The sequence below is a fragment of the Globicephala melas genome, chromosome 3 (assembly GCF_963455315.2).
Source record: "Globicephala melas chromosome 3, mGloMel1.2, whole genome shotgun sequence".
NCBI lineage: Eukaryota > Metazoa > Chordata > Mammalia > Artiodactyla > Delphinidae > Globicephala > Globicephala melas.
In genome coordinates this window covers 164124534-164140957 of record NC_083316.1, presented here as the reverse complement: position 1 = coordinate 164140957, position 16424 = coordinate 164124534, and the positions used below count along the sequence as shown (strand labels likewise).

General features: G+C 57.2%; 2 protein-coding genes across 5 annotated transcripts; one reads left to right on the top strand and one right to left on the bottom strand.

Annotated features, from left to right (window-relative positions):
- The first annotated feature begins 1386 nt into the window (after window positions 1-1386).
- On the top strand, window positions 1387-7612 carry ATG4D (autophagy related 4D cysteine peptidase). 3 transcript variants are annotated; one of them, XM_030879676.2, is made up of 10 exons: window positions 1387-2001; window positions 2557-2640; window positions 2722-2895; window positions 3188-3464; window positions 3538-3602; window positions 5027-5157; window positions 6215-6293; window positions 6370-6446; window positions 6524-6643; window positions 7067-7612. In XM_030879676.2, the coding sequence occupies exons 1-10, from the start codon at window positions 1770-1772 to the stop codon at window positions 7247-7249; spliced, it is 1422 nt and encodes a 473-aa protein (XP_030735536.2). In that variant the 5' UTR covers window positions 1387-1769; the 3' UTR covers window positions 7250-7612. The 3 variants fall into 3 exon arrangements, with proteins under 3 accessions (XP_030735536.2, XP_030735538.2, XP_030735539.2); XM_030879678.2 differs by lacking the exon at window positions 2557-2640; XM_030879679.2 differs by lacking the exon at window positions 6524-6643.
- On the bottom strand, window positions 7278-16084 carry KRI1 (KRI1 homolog). 2 transcript variants are annotated; one of them, XM_030879673.2, is made up of 19 exons: window positions 15969-16084; window positions 15782-15855; window positions 14908-15013; window positions 14307-14415; window positions 14009-14063; window positions 13873-13922; window positions 13479-13575; window positions 13311-13388; window positions 12901-13028; window positions 12100-12226; window positions 11919-12014; window positions 11645-11815; window positions 10734-10809; window positions 10550-10638; window positions 10338-10464; window positions 10122-10252; window positions 9142-9206; window positions 8947-9045; window positions 7278-8172 (listed from the first exon to the last, which is right to left on the bottom strand). In XM_030879673.2, exons 1-19 carry the CDS (start codon window positions 16060-16062, stop codon window positions 7833-7835), a joined length of 2112 nt encoding a protein of 703 aa, XP_030735533.2. In that variant the 5' UTR covers window positions 16063-16084; the 3' UTR covers window positions 7278-7832. The 2 variants fall into 2 exon arrangements, with proteins under 2 accessions (XP_030735533.2, XP_030735534.2); XM_030879674.2 differs by having other exon boundaries at window positions 13873-13919.
- Window positions 16085-16424: the final 340 nt, after the last annotated feature.

Genomic DNA, 16424 nt, shown 5'->3' with positions numbered 1-16424 from the left:
CTCATGCAAGTGGTTAGCGTCCTGCCTGACCAAGGCGGGGGGTTTCGGTCAACAGCTGTGACCATAGTTGAGGCGGGGTTCAGCCAGCAAATCAAACAGAAGGGGTCACCTGGGCCACCCCAGTCCATCTGTCCCCTGTGAAGCTATCAGCTCTCCTTCCACTCTACAAGTTGTTTGACAACTACCGTATGCCAGGCCCCACGTTGAGTGTTGTGGAGGCAGCAGTGACCAAGATGGACAGAGATGCCTGCTCTAGTGATGTGGTGGGGACAGAGGTGATAAACATAAAAATTATACATGTAAATATAAGATCAGTGCTGTGGTCTGAACATTTGTGTCCCCCCCAAAAATTCACAGGTCAAAATCCAACCCCCTAGTGTGATGGTATTAGGAGGAGGGGCCTTTGGAAGGTGATTAGGTTTAGATGAGGATATGAGGGTGGAGCCCCCCTAATGGGATTAAAAAGAGGGAAGAGACACGAGATATCTCTCTCTCTGTATAATGCACCAAGGAAAGGCCATGTGAGGACTTCGCTAGGAATAGGGCCCTCACCATGCTCTAATGTTACAGCAGTCCAAGCTGACTCAGACAATCAGGTGGGCTGGCCACTAGAGGGCACCCTCTCTGTGGTTCCCAGGGCACTCATCCTGCCTTTGAGGTCATGATTGGCTTTCTCTGAGCCCTAACTGTGCCTCAAATGCCTCGCTAAGCGCTTTACCAGAATGAACTCAGCTCGTCCTCCTAACATTCCCCTGAGTTAGATGCACTGAAAAATTTTTACAGCTTTCTTGAGGTATAACTGACATACAACAAACCACACACTTTTAATGTGTACAATCCGTTGAGCTTTCACATGCTGGAAACCATCACCACAATCAAGATACTAAACACATCCTCAGCCCTTTTTTATCCCTCGCTCCCACCTCTCCCCCCCCACCCCCAGGCAACCACTGATTTGCTTTCTATGTCTATAGACGAGGTTGCATTTTCTAGAGTTTAAATAAATGGGACCAACGAGTATATACTCTTCTTTTTTGTCTGGCTTCTTTCCCTCAGCAAAATTAGGAAGATTCGTTTATGTTGTAGCGTGTATTTGAGCCCTTCTGCTCCTGGGGAAACTAAAGCACGTAAGGGTATGGCTTGAAGGGGGAGTTTGGGGGAGTGGGTGTCACGCACAGGATGGGCCCCCGACCGAGGCGGGTCTTGGGTGCGCAGCCCGCAGAGCAGCGCTCTGATCCTCTGGCGGACGTGGTCAGGTGCAAACCGCGTAGGGGTCCCGCCTGGGGGGGTCAGTCCCCCAGCTCACGGAGGGGGCGGGGCCGGGAGGGGCGGGACCGGAACCGGCGAGGGGCGGGGCCTGGCGCGGGGCTTCCCGGCTCTGGGGCCTCCGATAAGGACCTCCAGGGGCTCGGCCGCGCCTGGCTCTGCGATAAGGCCGGCGGTGGAGGGGGTCGCGGGGCGCCGCAGGGAGGTGCGGCGTCAGGAGGTCACAGCGCAGCCACAAGGGACTGGGGCTGGGGACCCAGGCTGGAGGCCGGACTTGGGCGGGGCGTCCGGCTGTGTCACGCCCGCCTCCCTCCCGGGGCCAGGGCCGCTAAAATGGCGGCGGCGGCGGCGGTGACACCGTCCCGCACAGGGCCCGGGGGCCTGGTCGCCGTGCCGGGGGCCCACTAGCGCCTTCCTGGGCGCCCGCGTCCTGGCCGCGTCCTGGCCCCTGGGGCGCTCGAGCGTGGCCCCTGGGGCCCTCGGTCAGCCCTCCCGGCGCGCCCATGAACTCCGTGTCGCCGGCCGCAGCTCAGTACCGGAGCGGCAGCCAGGAGGACGCGCGCAGCCCCGAGGGCCGCAGGCCACGGCGCCCCCGAACCCCGGACCCCAACGGCCTGGGGCCCCCCGGAGCCAGCGGCCCCGCTCTTGCGTCGTCCGGGACCGGCCCGGGGGAGCCGGACGAAGTGGACAAGTTTAAAGCGAAGTTCCTGACAGCCTGGAACAACGTCAAGTACGGTGAGGAGGGGGCGGGCCCCGGGGTTGGGTTTTGAGGTGGGAGCGAGCTGAGGGTTCAGGCGGGCTGGGAACTTGGAGGTCGGTGGGAGTCAAGGAGAACCAGACCCTGCACCTGTCAAGTATTCCACCCTTTGTTCCCCTCCCGTGAGTCACCTGTGGGTAGGTCCCCCGCCCTGCCCTGCCCAGAGCGGGCCGCTGGCTGGCAGGTCCAAAGGGGAATGTGTTTACACGCCTCAGTCGATTCCCCGTGTGACCTTGGGCAAGGTTTTCTGTTCCCTGTGCCTCCATTTTCCTCCTCTGTAAAATGGGTACAGTAATCAGACGTGCTTTGATTCATCCCGAATTAACGGCAGACATGCATGTGGCTGTTACTAGGGGCTCCGCCTCCATCCAGGAGAAGTGTAGCACGGATTCCCCAGAGCCTTCCCTGAGATAGGAACTAGGATATCCCCATCACACAGATGGGAGAATTTAAGCGCTGTTGCTGCCCTGTTAGGTTGCGTGTCTGCCAAGCAAGTGCTTCATCTTGCTGGACACTGCCCCATGTCTCCCCAGGTTGGGCAGTCAAAAGCCGGACCAGCTTTAGCAAGATCTCTAGCGTCCATCTCTGTGGCCGCCGCTACCGCTTCGAGGGCGAGGGTGAGCTGGTGGCCCCTGGCTAGGGTTGGAGGAGTCCCGCAGGCGTGTTTCTGGTGGCAACTGACAGGCCTGCTCTTGTAGGTGACATCCAGCGTTTCCAGCGGGACTTTTTATCTCGCCTATGGTTTACTTACCGCCGGGACTTCCCACCTCTCGCCGGGGGCTGCCTGACCTCCGACTGTGGCTGGGGATGCATGTTACGGAGTGGGCAGATGATGCTAGCTCAGGGGCTGCTGCTGCACTTCCTGCCCAGAGGTGAGCGGTGGAGGGGGAAGGGCACAGTAGGAGCCTAGCTCCCACCACAGGTCAGCAGTGTTAGAACTGTTTGTAAACAGAGTTTAAAGTCGTGTTAGAATTGTGTGTAAAGTAAGCTTGTGGGGGGGCGGGGAGTGAGAGTTGTTTAGAAAATAAGTTGAAGGAATGTGAAAATTGTAGTTAAACACGGCATCTCTGGAGCAGTAGAGTTGTGTGTAAATCATGGATAGTGGGAACTGTGCCCCACCCCCCTACACCATCGCCATTTGACTCTTAACTCCATCCCTACCAGATTGGACGTGGTCCCTGGGCGCGGGCCTGGGTCCCCCTGAGCCATCGAGGTTGGCCTCTCCCAACCGGTACCGTGGGCCTGCCCACTGGATGCCTCCGCGCTGGGCCCAGGCTGCCCCTGAGCCGGAGCAGGAGCGCCGGCACCGGCAGATTGTATCCTGGTTCGCTGACCATCCCCGGGCCCCCTTCGGCCTACACCGGCTGGTGGAGCTTGGGCAGAGCTCGGGCAAGAAGGCGGGTGACTGGTATGGGCCGTCCCTGGTGGCGCACATACTCAGGTGAGGGCCGCTGCAGGGGACACGGGAGCTACTGGGTACCCCCAGGAGCTCAGGCCTTTCCTCCCATCCCCAGGAAAGCTGTGGAGAGCTGCTCAGAGGTCACCCGCCTGGTGGTGTACGTTTCTCAGGACTGCACAGGTAAGGGGCTGGGAGCCAAGGTCACAGGGTTCTCACCCTGAGCCAGTCACTACCTCAGCTCCCTCTTAGGACCCACATTCCTCAGATGCTGAAACAAGTTCTGCGGCAGAGGGACCCTTGGAAAGGATTCGAGGCCCACACTGGGTCAGGGTGCTCAGGATTCCTTCCCTCCCTCTGGAACCAGGAGAGGAGACTTCAGGGCTTCTCCCTGAGTGATAGAATAAAAGACATAAGGAATTCCTCTCGCAGGTCCAACTCGCTCTTACTGTGTAAACAGGTCCAACATGTACGAAAGTTGGGTCTCTACCTCACAGGGTTGTCATGAGGATTAAGTGAGTCAGTGATAAAAGTAAAACCCTTAGGATAGTGGTTCTCACTTAGTAAGTATTCACTAAATCTTTGCTATTCTTATTATTATTCCCTCGAAAACAGTTCAGGAGAGCCTTTTTCTTAGTCTGTTAGGGCTGCTGTAACAAAAATACCATAGACCAGGGACTTCCCTGGCGGTCCAGTGGTTAGGACTCGGTGCTTTCACTGCCGGGGCCCTGGTCGATCCCCGGTCAGGGACTAATATCCCACAAGCTGCGCGGCATGGCCAAAAAACCAAAACAGCACACAGAAAACCATAGACTGGGTGGCTTGTGAACAACAGGAATTTATTTTTCATAATTCTGGAGGCTGGGAAGTCCAAGAACAAGGCACTGGCAGTTTTCGTGTCTGTTGGGAGCCCACTTCCTTGTTCATTTTGCTGTGTCTTCAGGTAGCAAAAGGGGCAAGCGAGCTCTCTGGGGTCCCTTTTATAAGGGCAGTGATTTCACTCCTGACCTAATCCCCTCCCAAAGGCCCCACTTCCTAATTCCATCACCTTGTGGGGTAAGATTTCAACATAAGAATTTAGAGGGGGGCACAAGCATTCAGACCGTAGCAGCTGCCTCCGGAAAGGGTTGAATGCACTTTTCTGGGAGCCAGGAGGGGGCTCACATAGCCACAAGGGAGGAGGCGGGAGAGGAGAAACCAGCAGACGGGACTTGAGGAGGGACACACAGGAACTTTCAGCTGACTGGCAGATTGCTCAGTGCTCCCATTTCCATCTTAGAAACCCAGGCGCCAAGTCGGGGAGGACTAGAGGCACTCTGGGCTGCGGGGAAGGCTCTCCAACTCCTCCTAGCTTTACACTGTTTGTCTCATTCTCAGGACGTCAGTTGCCCTCTCTGTAAAATGGGGATGTCCACACCTGCCTGGAGGCCCTGGGATTGTCTGAGGGAGCTTGGGGTGGGGGGACACGGGAAAGGTGTTTTTCTGCCGATGACAGGAGTGTCATCCCAAGAGGTTGCTCAGGCAGGGTTGGTCCCCTGAGGATGGAGGACCATACTCTGAGGCTTGAAGGGCCGGAGAGAATGTGACCTGCTGCCCTGTCCTTCCAGTGTACAAGGCGGATGTGGCACGCCTGGTGGCCAGGCCAGACCCCACAGCTGAGTGGAAATCCGTGGTCATCCTGGTGCCAGTGCGGCTGGGTGGTGAGACTCTCAACCCCGTGTACGTGCCCTGCATGAAGGTAGGTTCTACCAGATTCTACCATGCCTCCCCCCAGGAGCCCTGCAGACTTTTTCAGCTTGGGTTAGGTGTTTATGCTTCCTTCATCTCTTCATCGGTTTATCCAGTAGTTACGGAGCGCCAGTTATGTGCCAAGAACTGTCCCAGCTGCTGGGGATTCAGAGGTGAACAGGCAACAACTGATGCCCTCTGGGAACAGACGTTCTAATGGGGGAATAACAGGCAGTGTATGTGGAACCAAATTGACAGCTGTGGTGTTACAACTCGGACTCTAAAGGAACCAAAATTAACACGATGAGGGGCAGATGCGGGTGGCTGCACAGCCTAGGAAAGCCCCTCTCTAGCCAGAAGCAAGAGAGAAGCCAGAGGAGGAGTGTTCCGGGCAAAAGGAACAGCAAGGCTGGAAAGACCCTGATGTGTTTATACCCGGAATAAAGGCCAAAGATCCCTCCACAGCCCACAGGGCCCTGTACCATCTGCCCACACTCTCCAACTCACTTCATTCTGCTCCAGCCACACAGGCCTCTTCACTGTTCTCAGAAGACACCTGCCTCAGAGCCTTTGCACTTGCTGTTCCCATCACTTGGAGCACTCTTTCCCAAGATGCACTTTTTTTTTTTTTAACATCTTTATTGGAGTATAATTGCTTTACAATGGTGTTAGTTTCTGGTCTATAACAAAGTGAATCAGCTATACGTATCCCAAGATGCACTCTTAACTCTCTTAACTCTTTGCTAAAACGTCATCTCTCAGTGAGGCCTTTTCCTGATTCCCCTGTTTAAAATTGCAAAGCCTTCTTCCCGCCTTTATTCTTTCTCCAGTGTTACCGCCTTGTGACACGTAACTTGCTCATCTTGTTCCTTGTTCTCCCGCACTAGAACATCAGCTGCATAAGGGCAGGGTGTTGTCTATCTTGGTCACTGCTACCCCCCAGGGCCCAGCACAGGCTTGGGTTTGCACACATTGGGCCTTTGCTATGCATTTGTTGACAGTGCTTACAGTGCTCACTGACGGCACCTGCTGTGGGTCCTTACCTTCACCCACTTTCTTCCCTGCAGGAGCTCCTGCGTTCAGAGCTGTGCCTTGGCATCATGGGGGGCAAGCCACGCCACTCGCTGTACTTCATTGGCTATCAGGGTAGGCCCACCCCATCCTGCTTCATCCCATCCCACCTTACCCTCTTCCACCCCTGCTCACGCTTCCTCCCCTGCAGATGACTTCCTCCTCTACCTGGACCCTCACTACTGCCAGCCCACTGTGGATGTCAGCCAGGCTGACTTCCCCCTAGAGGTGAGCTGGGATCCCCAGGGTGGGGTTGGAGGCCTGTGGAGGGTTCCCCCCGAGCCTCCCTTGTTTGTCTGCCCCAGTCCTTCCATTGCACCTCACCCCGCAAGATGGCCTTTGCCAAGATGGACCCGAGCTGTACTGTGGGGTTCTATGCTGGAGACAGGAAGGAGTTTGAGACGCTCTGCTCAGAGCTGACCAGGGTGAGCAAGGCATGCTGGAGGGTGGGAGGCAAAGGGCAGGGCAAGGGTAGAAGAGGAACAGAGGCTTTGAGGCCAGCAGACCTGGCAAGGCCACGTCCAGGCTATGTTGTTAAGATTATTATCCTGACCACAAGCTGCAAAAGCCCAGCTCTAATTAGAGCAAAAAGAGGCATGAAATGAAAAATTTAAGTGGACAGCTGCTTCCAGGGGGTCAAGTGGTAGGACCCTGCCATGTGCTCATCACTGAGCCAATCACTATAGCCAGGGCACAGAAGGTGCTGATTGGCTGGCCTGCATCACTGCCCTGGAGGGATGGCAGTTGAGTTCAGGAAGCACCTGATAAATGTACCTGTTAAGATAATTACACCCACTAGGATAATTCACATGGCTTGGGGGCTGAGCTCTTCTCTCTCCGCCCACCAGGTCCTCAGCTCCTCCTCAGCCACAGAGCGATACCCCATGTTCACCCTGGTTGAGGGCCATGCTCAGGACCACAGCCTGGACGACCTCTGCTCCCAGCCCTCCCAACCCACACTGCGGCTCCCTCGCACAGGCCGGCTCCTCAAGGCGAAACGCCCAAGCTCTGACGACTTTGTGTTTTTATAAAGGGAGGGGATGAGGGAGAAGACACGACCCTATTTATTTTTTTATTTATGTCACTCTGGGTGTGGGAGCTTGAACTCCCCTCCCTGACAAGTGCAGCTGAGAGCAGTCCAGGAAGCCTCCGGGCCGCGGCCATTCAGCCAGGAACAGAGCCCGCACACCTGCCTCCCACCAGCTGGGCCCTCCTCACCGGGCAGGGAGAGAGGGCCCCCGGGCACCCACTCAGGGCCTGACTCAGTACTGTAGTTTGCACTGGACCGTCCATGCCCCTCACCGGTCCCGACGCCCCCATCCTGCCAAGGGCTGGTGGGAGGGAGGAGGGGCTGTGACCAATGGGGGCTAATAAAGCTGTTTGACTTGACCTTGGCTATGGCTGGGCCCAGCATTTAAGGGATGGGGCTCAGGGTATGTCTCGAGGTGAGGTTCCAAGTCATCCGGGGAAGCTTACTGAGTAGGCCTCAGCTTTCACATCTCTAAGATGGGAAGACTCCCTTGCCCACAGGTAGATGTGAGGGTCTATACAGTCGATAAGAGGGGGCTTGATTGAAGGGGAGGAGCCCCAAGGCCCCTGCAGGCTTCCTTGAGCTCAGGGGTGGCTCTTAGGCCCCTGCCGCTTCCTCCGTTGCCGGCCCAGCTGGCGGAAGTGCAGCCGTTTGGGGTTGAGGCCAAAGGCCTGCAGTCTCTGACGGCTGAACTCACATCCACCAAGTGTTACTGTGGGGCCCAGGAGACGTGCCTTCTTGCCCCTCCTCTGCCTCTGGGGGGCCGGTTTCTCAGCGGTTGTCGCAGGGGCTGCCTCTTCCTGTACTGGGGGGCTCTCAGGCTGGGGCCACTTCCCACAGGCCCCATCGGGTGCCAGCAGCTGCCCCTGTGGGCCAGCTTTCTCTCTCTGTGGCTTCCCTGTGGCTTCTGTGGGCATCTCTGTCCTGGAGGAGGAAGGCGTGGCTCAGCCCAGGCCAGTCACAGTTAGGCTTTCCATCCCCCATTTTTACAGATGTGAAAAGGAGAGGTTCAGAATTCGGGGGCCTGGACTTCCTTGGCGGTCCAGTGGTTAAGACTCCGTGCCTCCACTGCAGGGGGCACGGGTTCAGTCCCTCGTCGGGGAACTGAGATCCCACATGCCGCGTGCTGCGGCCAAAAATAAAAAAAAATAAAACAATTCAGGGGCCTGCCTGGGACTCAAACGTGGGTCTAATGCAATACCAAGCTGGGATTTTTCTACTGAACTCTGAGGCTGGATTGTGTCACTGATAATTTTGATTGTTGAGCCTGGGCCTGCACTAAGCTCTTCACACAAATTAACTCATTTTAGCTTTCCATCAACTCCGTGAGCTTTTATCACTCCTCATTTATAGATCAGGAAATAACAGGCATAATAACAAGAGCTAATACCTATCCAGAACTTACTGTTTTAAGCACTGTGCGTGAATTAACTCACTTAATCCTCAAAAAAAAGAAAAACCCAACAAGAAGTGAGCCATCTTTATCCCCATTTTACAAATAAGGAAGCAGGCCCAGGGAGGGAAAGTGACTTGCCCAACATCACACAGCTACAGCCCAGCCAGGACTTGACACCCAGGTATCAGAGAAGGGAAACCCCATTCCCAAGGTCATGTGACAGATGGCTGACAGAGCATGACTCAAACCTGGGCCTGGCAGGCTCCCAAGCCCACCCACCCCCTACAACCAGCAATACTTACTCCTCTGGGCAGAGTGACTTGAAGATCTGCCTCTTTTTCCATACGTTCTGGGCCTTCTGGCTGTACGCCCTCCTGTCCTGCAGCTCCTCCTGCTCCGACCTGCAGGCCGCAGGGTGCTCTGGGAGTTGCCCATGCTTGCCTTCAGCCTGCCCGCCCCTCCCCCCCGGGGCACCTGGCCCAGCCCCACCCCGTCACCTGTACATGCAGGTCTTCTTCAGGGAGCACCATCGGTTCAGCTCCTTGTCATCGGCAGTGAGGATCTGCAAGGGCAGGGAGAGTGGGGTCCTGCTCGTGAGCCCCAGGGGGCCCTGACTCTTAAGCCTTAGTCACCTCATGGGTCAAAGCAGGGTAATGCCAGTTCCACCCAGCAGAAATGTCATGATGGTGAGAAAGAACTGATTTCTGCAGAGGCTAATTGAATTTTTTGTTGTTGGGGGCATCAGATGGGTAAACTGAGGCTCAGAGGGGGGATCCTTGCCCCAAGTCACATGGCCAGGAAGTGGCTACTCTCAGATTACAATTTGGGCCCTTGAGCCCTGACCCTATGCACTGTGGTCCCAGCAGCCTCAGACCAGGGCAGGGGTCTCCATGCCACTGACTGGGTTTGCTAATTACAGATGAGGCCCAGGTTCCTCACTTATGAGTTGGGCACCCCCTTAGAACCTACTGGAAAGTCATCAGGAAGATGAAGTGAATGCAGATGTTATAAGCTCAATAAACATCGTCTACTTTTACTGTCAAGCATCCGTAGCCATTGGGGCTAAGGCGCAAGTGACGTTCAAAGCATATTTTTTTCACATCCACATCCATGAGGTGGGGCTGCTATGAGGCCCATTTTACAGACGGGGAAACCCAGGCACAGAGGCTCTAGTCACATGTCCAAGGTTATACAGCTGGTGAGCGGCTGAGCCAGGATTTGAACCTGTGTCAAGTCTTAAGGGTCACCCTGCTGCCGATATACGGTAACAGAATTAAAACTAATATTTATTGGGGCCTGCTGTGGGCAAAGCACTGTCTGAGCCCCTGCCTCATAGAAACCTTTTGAGGCAGGTAATATTGTTAGTACTGTCATCAGCACTATTATTCCTGTTGTTTTCGAGATGAAAAAACAGGCCACGTCACAGCACAGATGGCTCCAGGCTCCCCCTTGCCTAGCGGGTGCCCCAGGGTCCCACCTCCTCGGTGCTGAGCCCGAAGTCGCAGGGCACCACCGTGCGGTACTTGAAGCGACAGGGCAGGTCATCGATGATGTCCTCGTAGTCCAGCTGGTAATACTCGTCCAGGTACTCCTCGAATGTCTTGTCCCCTGAGCGGGGACAGAGCCAGGCTGCCGGGGTGTGCCGGGCCCTGTGGAGCCCCTGCCGGCCCACGGCCGCCCACCCGGGCCTCACCAGGGTCAAACACAGGCTTCTCCTGCTCCACAGCTGCGGCGAAGGGCGACTTTCGCTTCTTCTTGCCCAACGAAGGAGCCTTGCGCTGCTGCTTCTGAGGCTGGCTGGGGTCATAGTCGGCATCCATCTGCCGGGATGCGCAGGTCAGGCCTGCCCTTGCGGTCCTCGGGACCCTCTGAGGACCCCCAGATCCCCGCGCCCAGGGCACCTACGTTGAAGTCGGGGTCCTCGCAGTGCGGCTCCTGCTGGCTCCAAGCTCCACTCTGCTCCGGCCCAGCCCACATGTCCCAGTTCCAGTCGTCTGATTCCAGAGGACAGGCAGGCAGGGATGGGCCGGGGGGTCATGTCAGGCCAAGCAGCCCCCGCCCCCAGCCCAACTGCCCCAAGTGACCTCACCTTCAAGCCCTTCCTCTTCCTCAAACTGTGGCTTCTCCTCCTCCATGGTTCCGTAGTACTTGTCCCCGAAGCACTTCTGCAGGGTCGGGGCCGGGAGGGTGAGCAGGGCCCACTCCCCCCAGATGGCAGCACTCCTGCACCTTAAATGGCCTCGCAGCACCCCCCTCAGCTCCTGATGTCGGGGGAACCCTGTGTGTCTGGGCTCCTCCACACCCACTTTTGGCTCATCTTGCCCCCTTGACCCCCCTGCTCTCTGCCCCCTGTTCCACTGGCTGGCAAAGGCAGATATTGCTAACCGTCCCGTTTATAAGCACCTACTACATGCTGGACGCTGGGCTGCATCTCACTGTGTTCTCACAGGCTCCCCAAGAGACACAAACTACTGCCAAATACTGAGAAGCTGAAGCTCAGGACTGAGAAGCTTCTAGAAAGTGAAGGCTGAACGCTGACCACACAGCACCCACCCACTCCAGTTTTCACCTGGCCCACCTATGCATCCTTAGTCTCCTTCCTTGACCTCCCAGGCTTAGTCAGGAGCAGCTTTGCGGTGCCCGTGGTCCCCACTGCTCTCCCATCCAGCCCTCATCGCCTGTTCCAGTGGCCTGAAGCTGTGTTTCCCCAAATACAACAATAAACACTCACGGCTCAATAAATGAGTTTAAATGAAATACCAGGACCCACAGTTCCTTGAGCATTTACCAAGTTAATTAACATTTAGTATTCCTCTCAGGCTATCTTTACAACAGCCCTGACATAAATGCTGCAGTTAGACCCACTTTATAGACAGAGACACAGGGTCAGAGAGGTCAAGTCACTTTTCTGAGGCCACACAGCAAGGAAGGGACTGCTGATTCCAGAGCCACGCTCTGAGCACTCGGCTGCACAGCCGGGCTGGGGCTCTGGGGCCACACCTGCATGAGCTGGTCGTGCTGGGCGGGGTCAAAGTCGTCCTCGAGGTCCTGCTCCTCAAAGCCCAGTGTCTCGTTGCCTGTGACCTGCCGCAGCCTCTCCAGCTTGGCCAGAATCTCCTTCCTCTTCAGGTTCTTCAGCTGCTTGAGTTCCTCCTGCTTCCTCGCTTTCTCCTGCAGGCGGCAGTTCACGGGAGAGGGAGGGTATGGGCTCCCCCCTGCCCCCTGCAGGCTGGGTCCCGCCTCCTCACAGCGCACCGCCCCAACAGACACTCACCCTCCTCTTCCGCTCCCGCGTCTCTTCCCTCCTCTCCTTCCTGCGCTCGTCCTTTTGGCGCACGGAGGATGTGATGTTCCGAGGATAGGTCTTGACCTGTGGGCAGCAGAGATGATTCCAGGCTCTCCCGGCCTGGACCCTGCGGGCCAGGTCCTCCCCGGAGCTGGCACTGGCCACCTACCGAGGCAGAGTCTGGCTCCTCGAAGCGGAAGTTGTACTTGTGCTCAAAGTCCTCCTGTTTCTTCAGAAACAGCTCACCCTCGTCTGAGGAGTCGTCCACGGCCAGCTGGACCGGGGGGCCAGGGACCCTGAGGGATGAGATGGGATGGGACTGGGGGCGTCAGCCGAGCTCCTGCACTCCTGTGTACCAGCATATTAACTCATTTAATCCTCACAAGAACCCTCTGCTAGGGTGCCACCGTTACCCCCATTTACAGATGGGAAAACCGAGGCATGGAAATCCAGTGGCAGGGCCCCCTGGCTCCAGAGCCCACACTCGGCAGCTTTTCCTCAAGAAAGGCTAACTCTGGGGAATTCGCTGGTGGTCCAGAAGTTAAGACTCACACTTCCACTGCAGGGGCCACAGGTTCAATCCCTGGTTGGGGAACTAAGATCCTGCATGCCACACAGCGCAGCCAAAAAGAAAAAGAAAAGGGCTTCCCTGGTGGCGCAGTGGTTGAGAGTCCGCCTGCCAATGCACGGGACACGGGTTCATGCCCTGGTCCCGGAAGATCTCACATGCCGCGGAGCGGCTGGGCCCGTGAGCCATGGCCACTGAGCCTGCGCGTCCGGAGCCTGTGCTCCGCAACAGGAGAGGCCACAACAGTGAGAGGCCCGCGTACCGCCAAAAAAGAAAAAGAAAAAGAAAAGAAAAGAAAAAGGCTAACTCTGCTACCATCTATGTGAAAAAGTGTAAACGCCTGGTGCCTTTTCCTTTCTGGCCAGTGCTGGCTCGAGGCCCCTGGGGGACATGGCTACTCACCCTTCTTCTCCTTCCTCCTCTTCCTCCTCATCTCCTTCCTCCTCGTAGCGTTTGTTGAGGATGTAATCCCGCAGGAAGCGCTCCCCCTCATCTAGCTCTGGGTTGTTCCAATATTCCTTGAGGTGAGTCTAGGGGTGAAGGGGGGGTAACAGGACCCGGATCAGGGACAGGGAAGGAGCACAGATACGGGCACCCAGTGGATTTGGTGACTGCAGCTTCACAGCCAGCCTAGGAAGTAGGTGGGCTAATCCTCATCTTATAGATGTAGACGCCGAGGCCCAGAGAGGGACACACCCCATCTTTAGAGAATGTGCTCCTGGCTACCGTCTCAAGGGCCGGTTTCCAGGGAAAGGTTGGATGGAAGCAGACCAGGTAGTTTAGTGGGTCAGTGACCATGAATGCGAACTCACCAGTTCTTTCAGGGTGTCGGGGTTCTGAATCTCCTTCTGCCCCTTCAGCCACTCGATGTAATCAGCATCCTCCTGGGCCTGGGGGGAAGGCCAGCGCTGAGGGTCTGTGGGAGCCCTGGGGCCCCCTCTCTGCCACCAGCCCCCATCTAGCTGGGCCCCAGCACCCACCTTCTCCTCTCTGCTTTTAGCACGTTTCTGCAGCAACCCGGAGCTACCTTCGCCGGCACTGTCCTCGTCCTCACTGTCCTCCACAAACGCCCGGAAGCTGCCCGTGCGAGAGAACAAGCCTCAGGATGGGTGGGCTGGCCCTGCCCGCTGCCCCAAGACAAGCCCTGTCTACTAATCCCTGAGCTCGCCCTGACAAGCCCAGAGCTGTGCTGTGACATAGAGCCCATGACCAACCCCATGTCACAGATGCAGAAACTGAGGCCCGGAGCTAGCAAGCGATGTGCCCAAGGGCACACAGCCATTAAGTGACAGAGCTGGATTTGAACCCAGGCCCGCCCAACCTCAGAGCCTCAACTCCTTCCCATCTGGCCACTCAGCCAGCCCCAGGGCTCACCTTTCCTTCAGCTGTTTCTGTTCTTCCACATAACTTTTCAACGAGGTCTGCTGCAGAGAGAGTGACATGGGCCTCAGGCCCAGCCCTGAGGCTTCAAGCGCCCCCAAGCCCCCCACCCAGCCTCCACCCCACTCACCTGAAGTCTCTGATTGGAGGCCTCCCCATCTGAATTCTCCTCATCAATATATTTGCTGTGTGAAGAAGGAAGAAGGCTTCAGAATAGACTCCCCATGGCCTGTCTGTCCCCATGGGGTAGGGGGCTGTTAAGAGCGACAGCTGGTGGAGGGGGCAGGGGGGTGCAGGCAGGCTCCTGCTCTCCAGGGTTCCCTCCACTCTAGTGAGTCACTGGCTTCTGCCCACCCCTGCCCCTAAGTGCCTGATGTGTCCACCTGCCCTGGGAAGGTGGGAGCAGAGGGGTCAGGCTTTCTCCTTACCCTCCCTTCTCCAAGATAACCTTCCTCTCGTAGTCCTTCAGGTACATGGGCTGCACCTTCTTTTGTTTCTCTTCAGCTGCTGGCTCCTCCTTACTGTCTGAGGACGATGCTGCGGGGACACCAGAAGACACCTGCCATCACCCACATCCACAAACCCCTTCCTCCCCCAGGCAGAGAGTAAGACTATGCTGGGCCAGAGTCAGACCGAGGTTTCAAATCCCCGAGCCACTAGTTCCCAGCTATCAAAGAGGCATCACACTTGCTACTACCTGGAAGTACCTGGCAGTGATCATTCAGTGAATAATTCACACTCAGAACAGGGCCAAGCACACAGCCGTTATTAATGACAACCTAAGACACTCTGCTAAGGGGTGTTTTTGTTTTGGTTTTTTTGCCTTGCCGCGTGGCATGCCGGATCTTAGTTCCCCCCACCAGGGATTGAACCCGTGCCCCCTGCAGTAGAAGAATGGAGTCTTAACCACTGGACTGCCAGGGAAGTCCCTTTGCTAATCAGTTTTGATGTGTGTGGAGATCCATTAAACAGTCACAACCGCCTATAAAGCAATGAGGAATCTGGGCCTCAGTAGAAGTAGCCCCAGACCTGTTCTCTGATAGAAGGTGGCATCTTTCTGATAGATGCGCGGATCCTTCTTCTTCAGTAAGGAGAGGGTCCTGTAAAAGTCACGCTCCTGCTGAGTGTCAAATTCCTAGGGCAGGAAAAGGGGTGGGGACAGACTTCAGAAAGGGGCCGTGATGGGAGCAGTAAGCAACAGGGGCAGGTGGGCTGAGAGTGTGTGGGAATTAGTGTGCATAGAGGAGTATATGTTAGGAGGAAGGAAGCGGGGGAATCCGGCTGGGTAGAGGCAGGTGGGGGTGGAGGGCTGGATCTGAATTGGGGGGAGTGGTCAATTAGGTGGAGAAAGGAGAGGGGCCCTCTTGGGGGTGGTCCACACATAGGTACGGGATATGAGACAGAGGAAGGTAGCAGGCAAGGGGGTGGGTGGTACTTTCTGGTATCAACAAGGGATGGACAACCTAGGGGCAAGTGGGCAGAGGGCACATCAGAACAGAGAGGAAGGGCTGGACTGCTCAGTGAGGCTGGGAAGATCAGGGCTGATATGGGGAAAAGCTGGGTGCCGCATGTGGCAGAGGGATGCCCCACTCTGGGGACAGAGGCAGACACGGAGAAACGGTTAAACTGTTAGGGACGAAAATGTGGACAGAGGGTTCACACCTCACAGATCAAGATGGGCAGGTAGATCCGAGGTAGGGGAGAGGAAGTAGGGGAGATCTGCCCACTCCCTGGGGATGGGAAGGGCGCTGTCTGTCCCTCATGGAAATGGGGGGTGGGAGATGGACGCTCCCGTACGGCGCGATGGGGTTGGAGGTTAGCCGCCCCCTATAAGTCGGGGCCGGGATGCGGTGTGGGGCTTGGACACCTCCTGCAAGTCCGGGAGGGAGGCGGGGAAGCTCACCACGCGCTCGTCGCCGGAGTCAGACTCGGAGCTGGAGTCGCCGCAGCTGTCCCTATCCCCATAGCGATCTTTCACTGTGGGGCACAGATGGGATCCCCCCCAGCTCAGGCTGGGGGAGCAGATCAACCCCCACTTCCCGACCGCCCTGCACGCGCCGGCGCCCAGCGCGCATGCGCCCCGCACTCACGCCGCTGCAGCTCCTCGCGCTCCCGGTAGCGGCCGTACCGCGCGGCGAACGCCGCGTTCACCCGCAGGGGTGACGACCCGCGCGGCTCCGGCATGGCGGCTCTACGATCCACTGCGCACGCGTGTGAAGAGGCTCCACCCCCCCCAGGAGGCGGGGCTACTCACTAGCGAGCTTTAAATGGGGCGGAACCTCATGGGCCGCACCTAATCCGCCCCCGGTCCTTCCGGGATCCCTAGCCCTGTGACCGCAGTCCCCGCCCATGCGCCACGCCTCTGCGGGGAAGGCTGCAGCCACCGCCCACCCGACTCCCCCACCCGCCGGGGCTCCCGGCACCCAGCTGACATCTGGGGGCCCTTTCTCCACTCGCGGTTTCCTGCCTCCCTTCCGTTCCGACAGCGCAAACCGCTGCCCCACCCAGCTCACTCACCGTGGCGCCCTGGGAATTACCACTCTCTC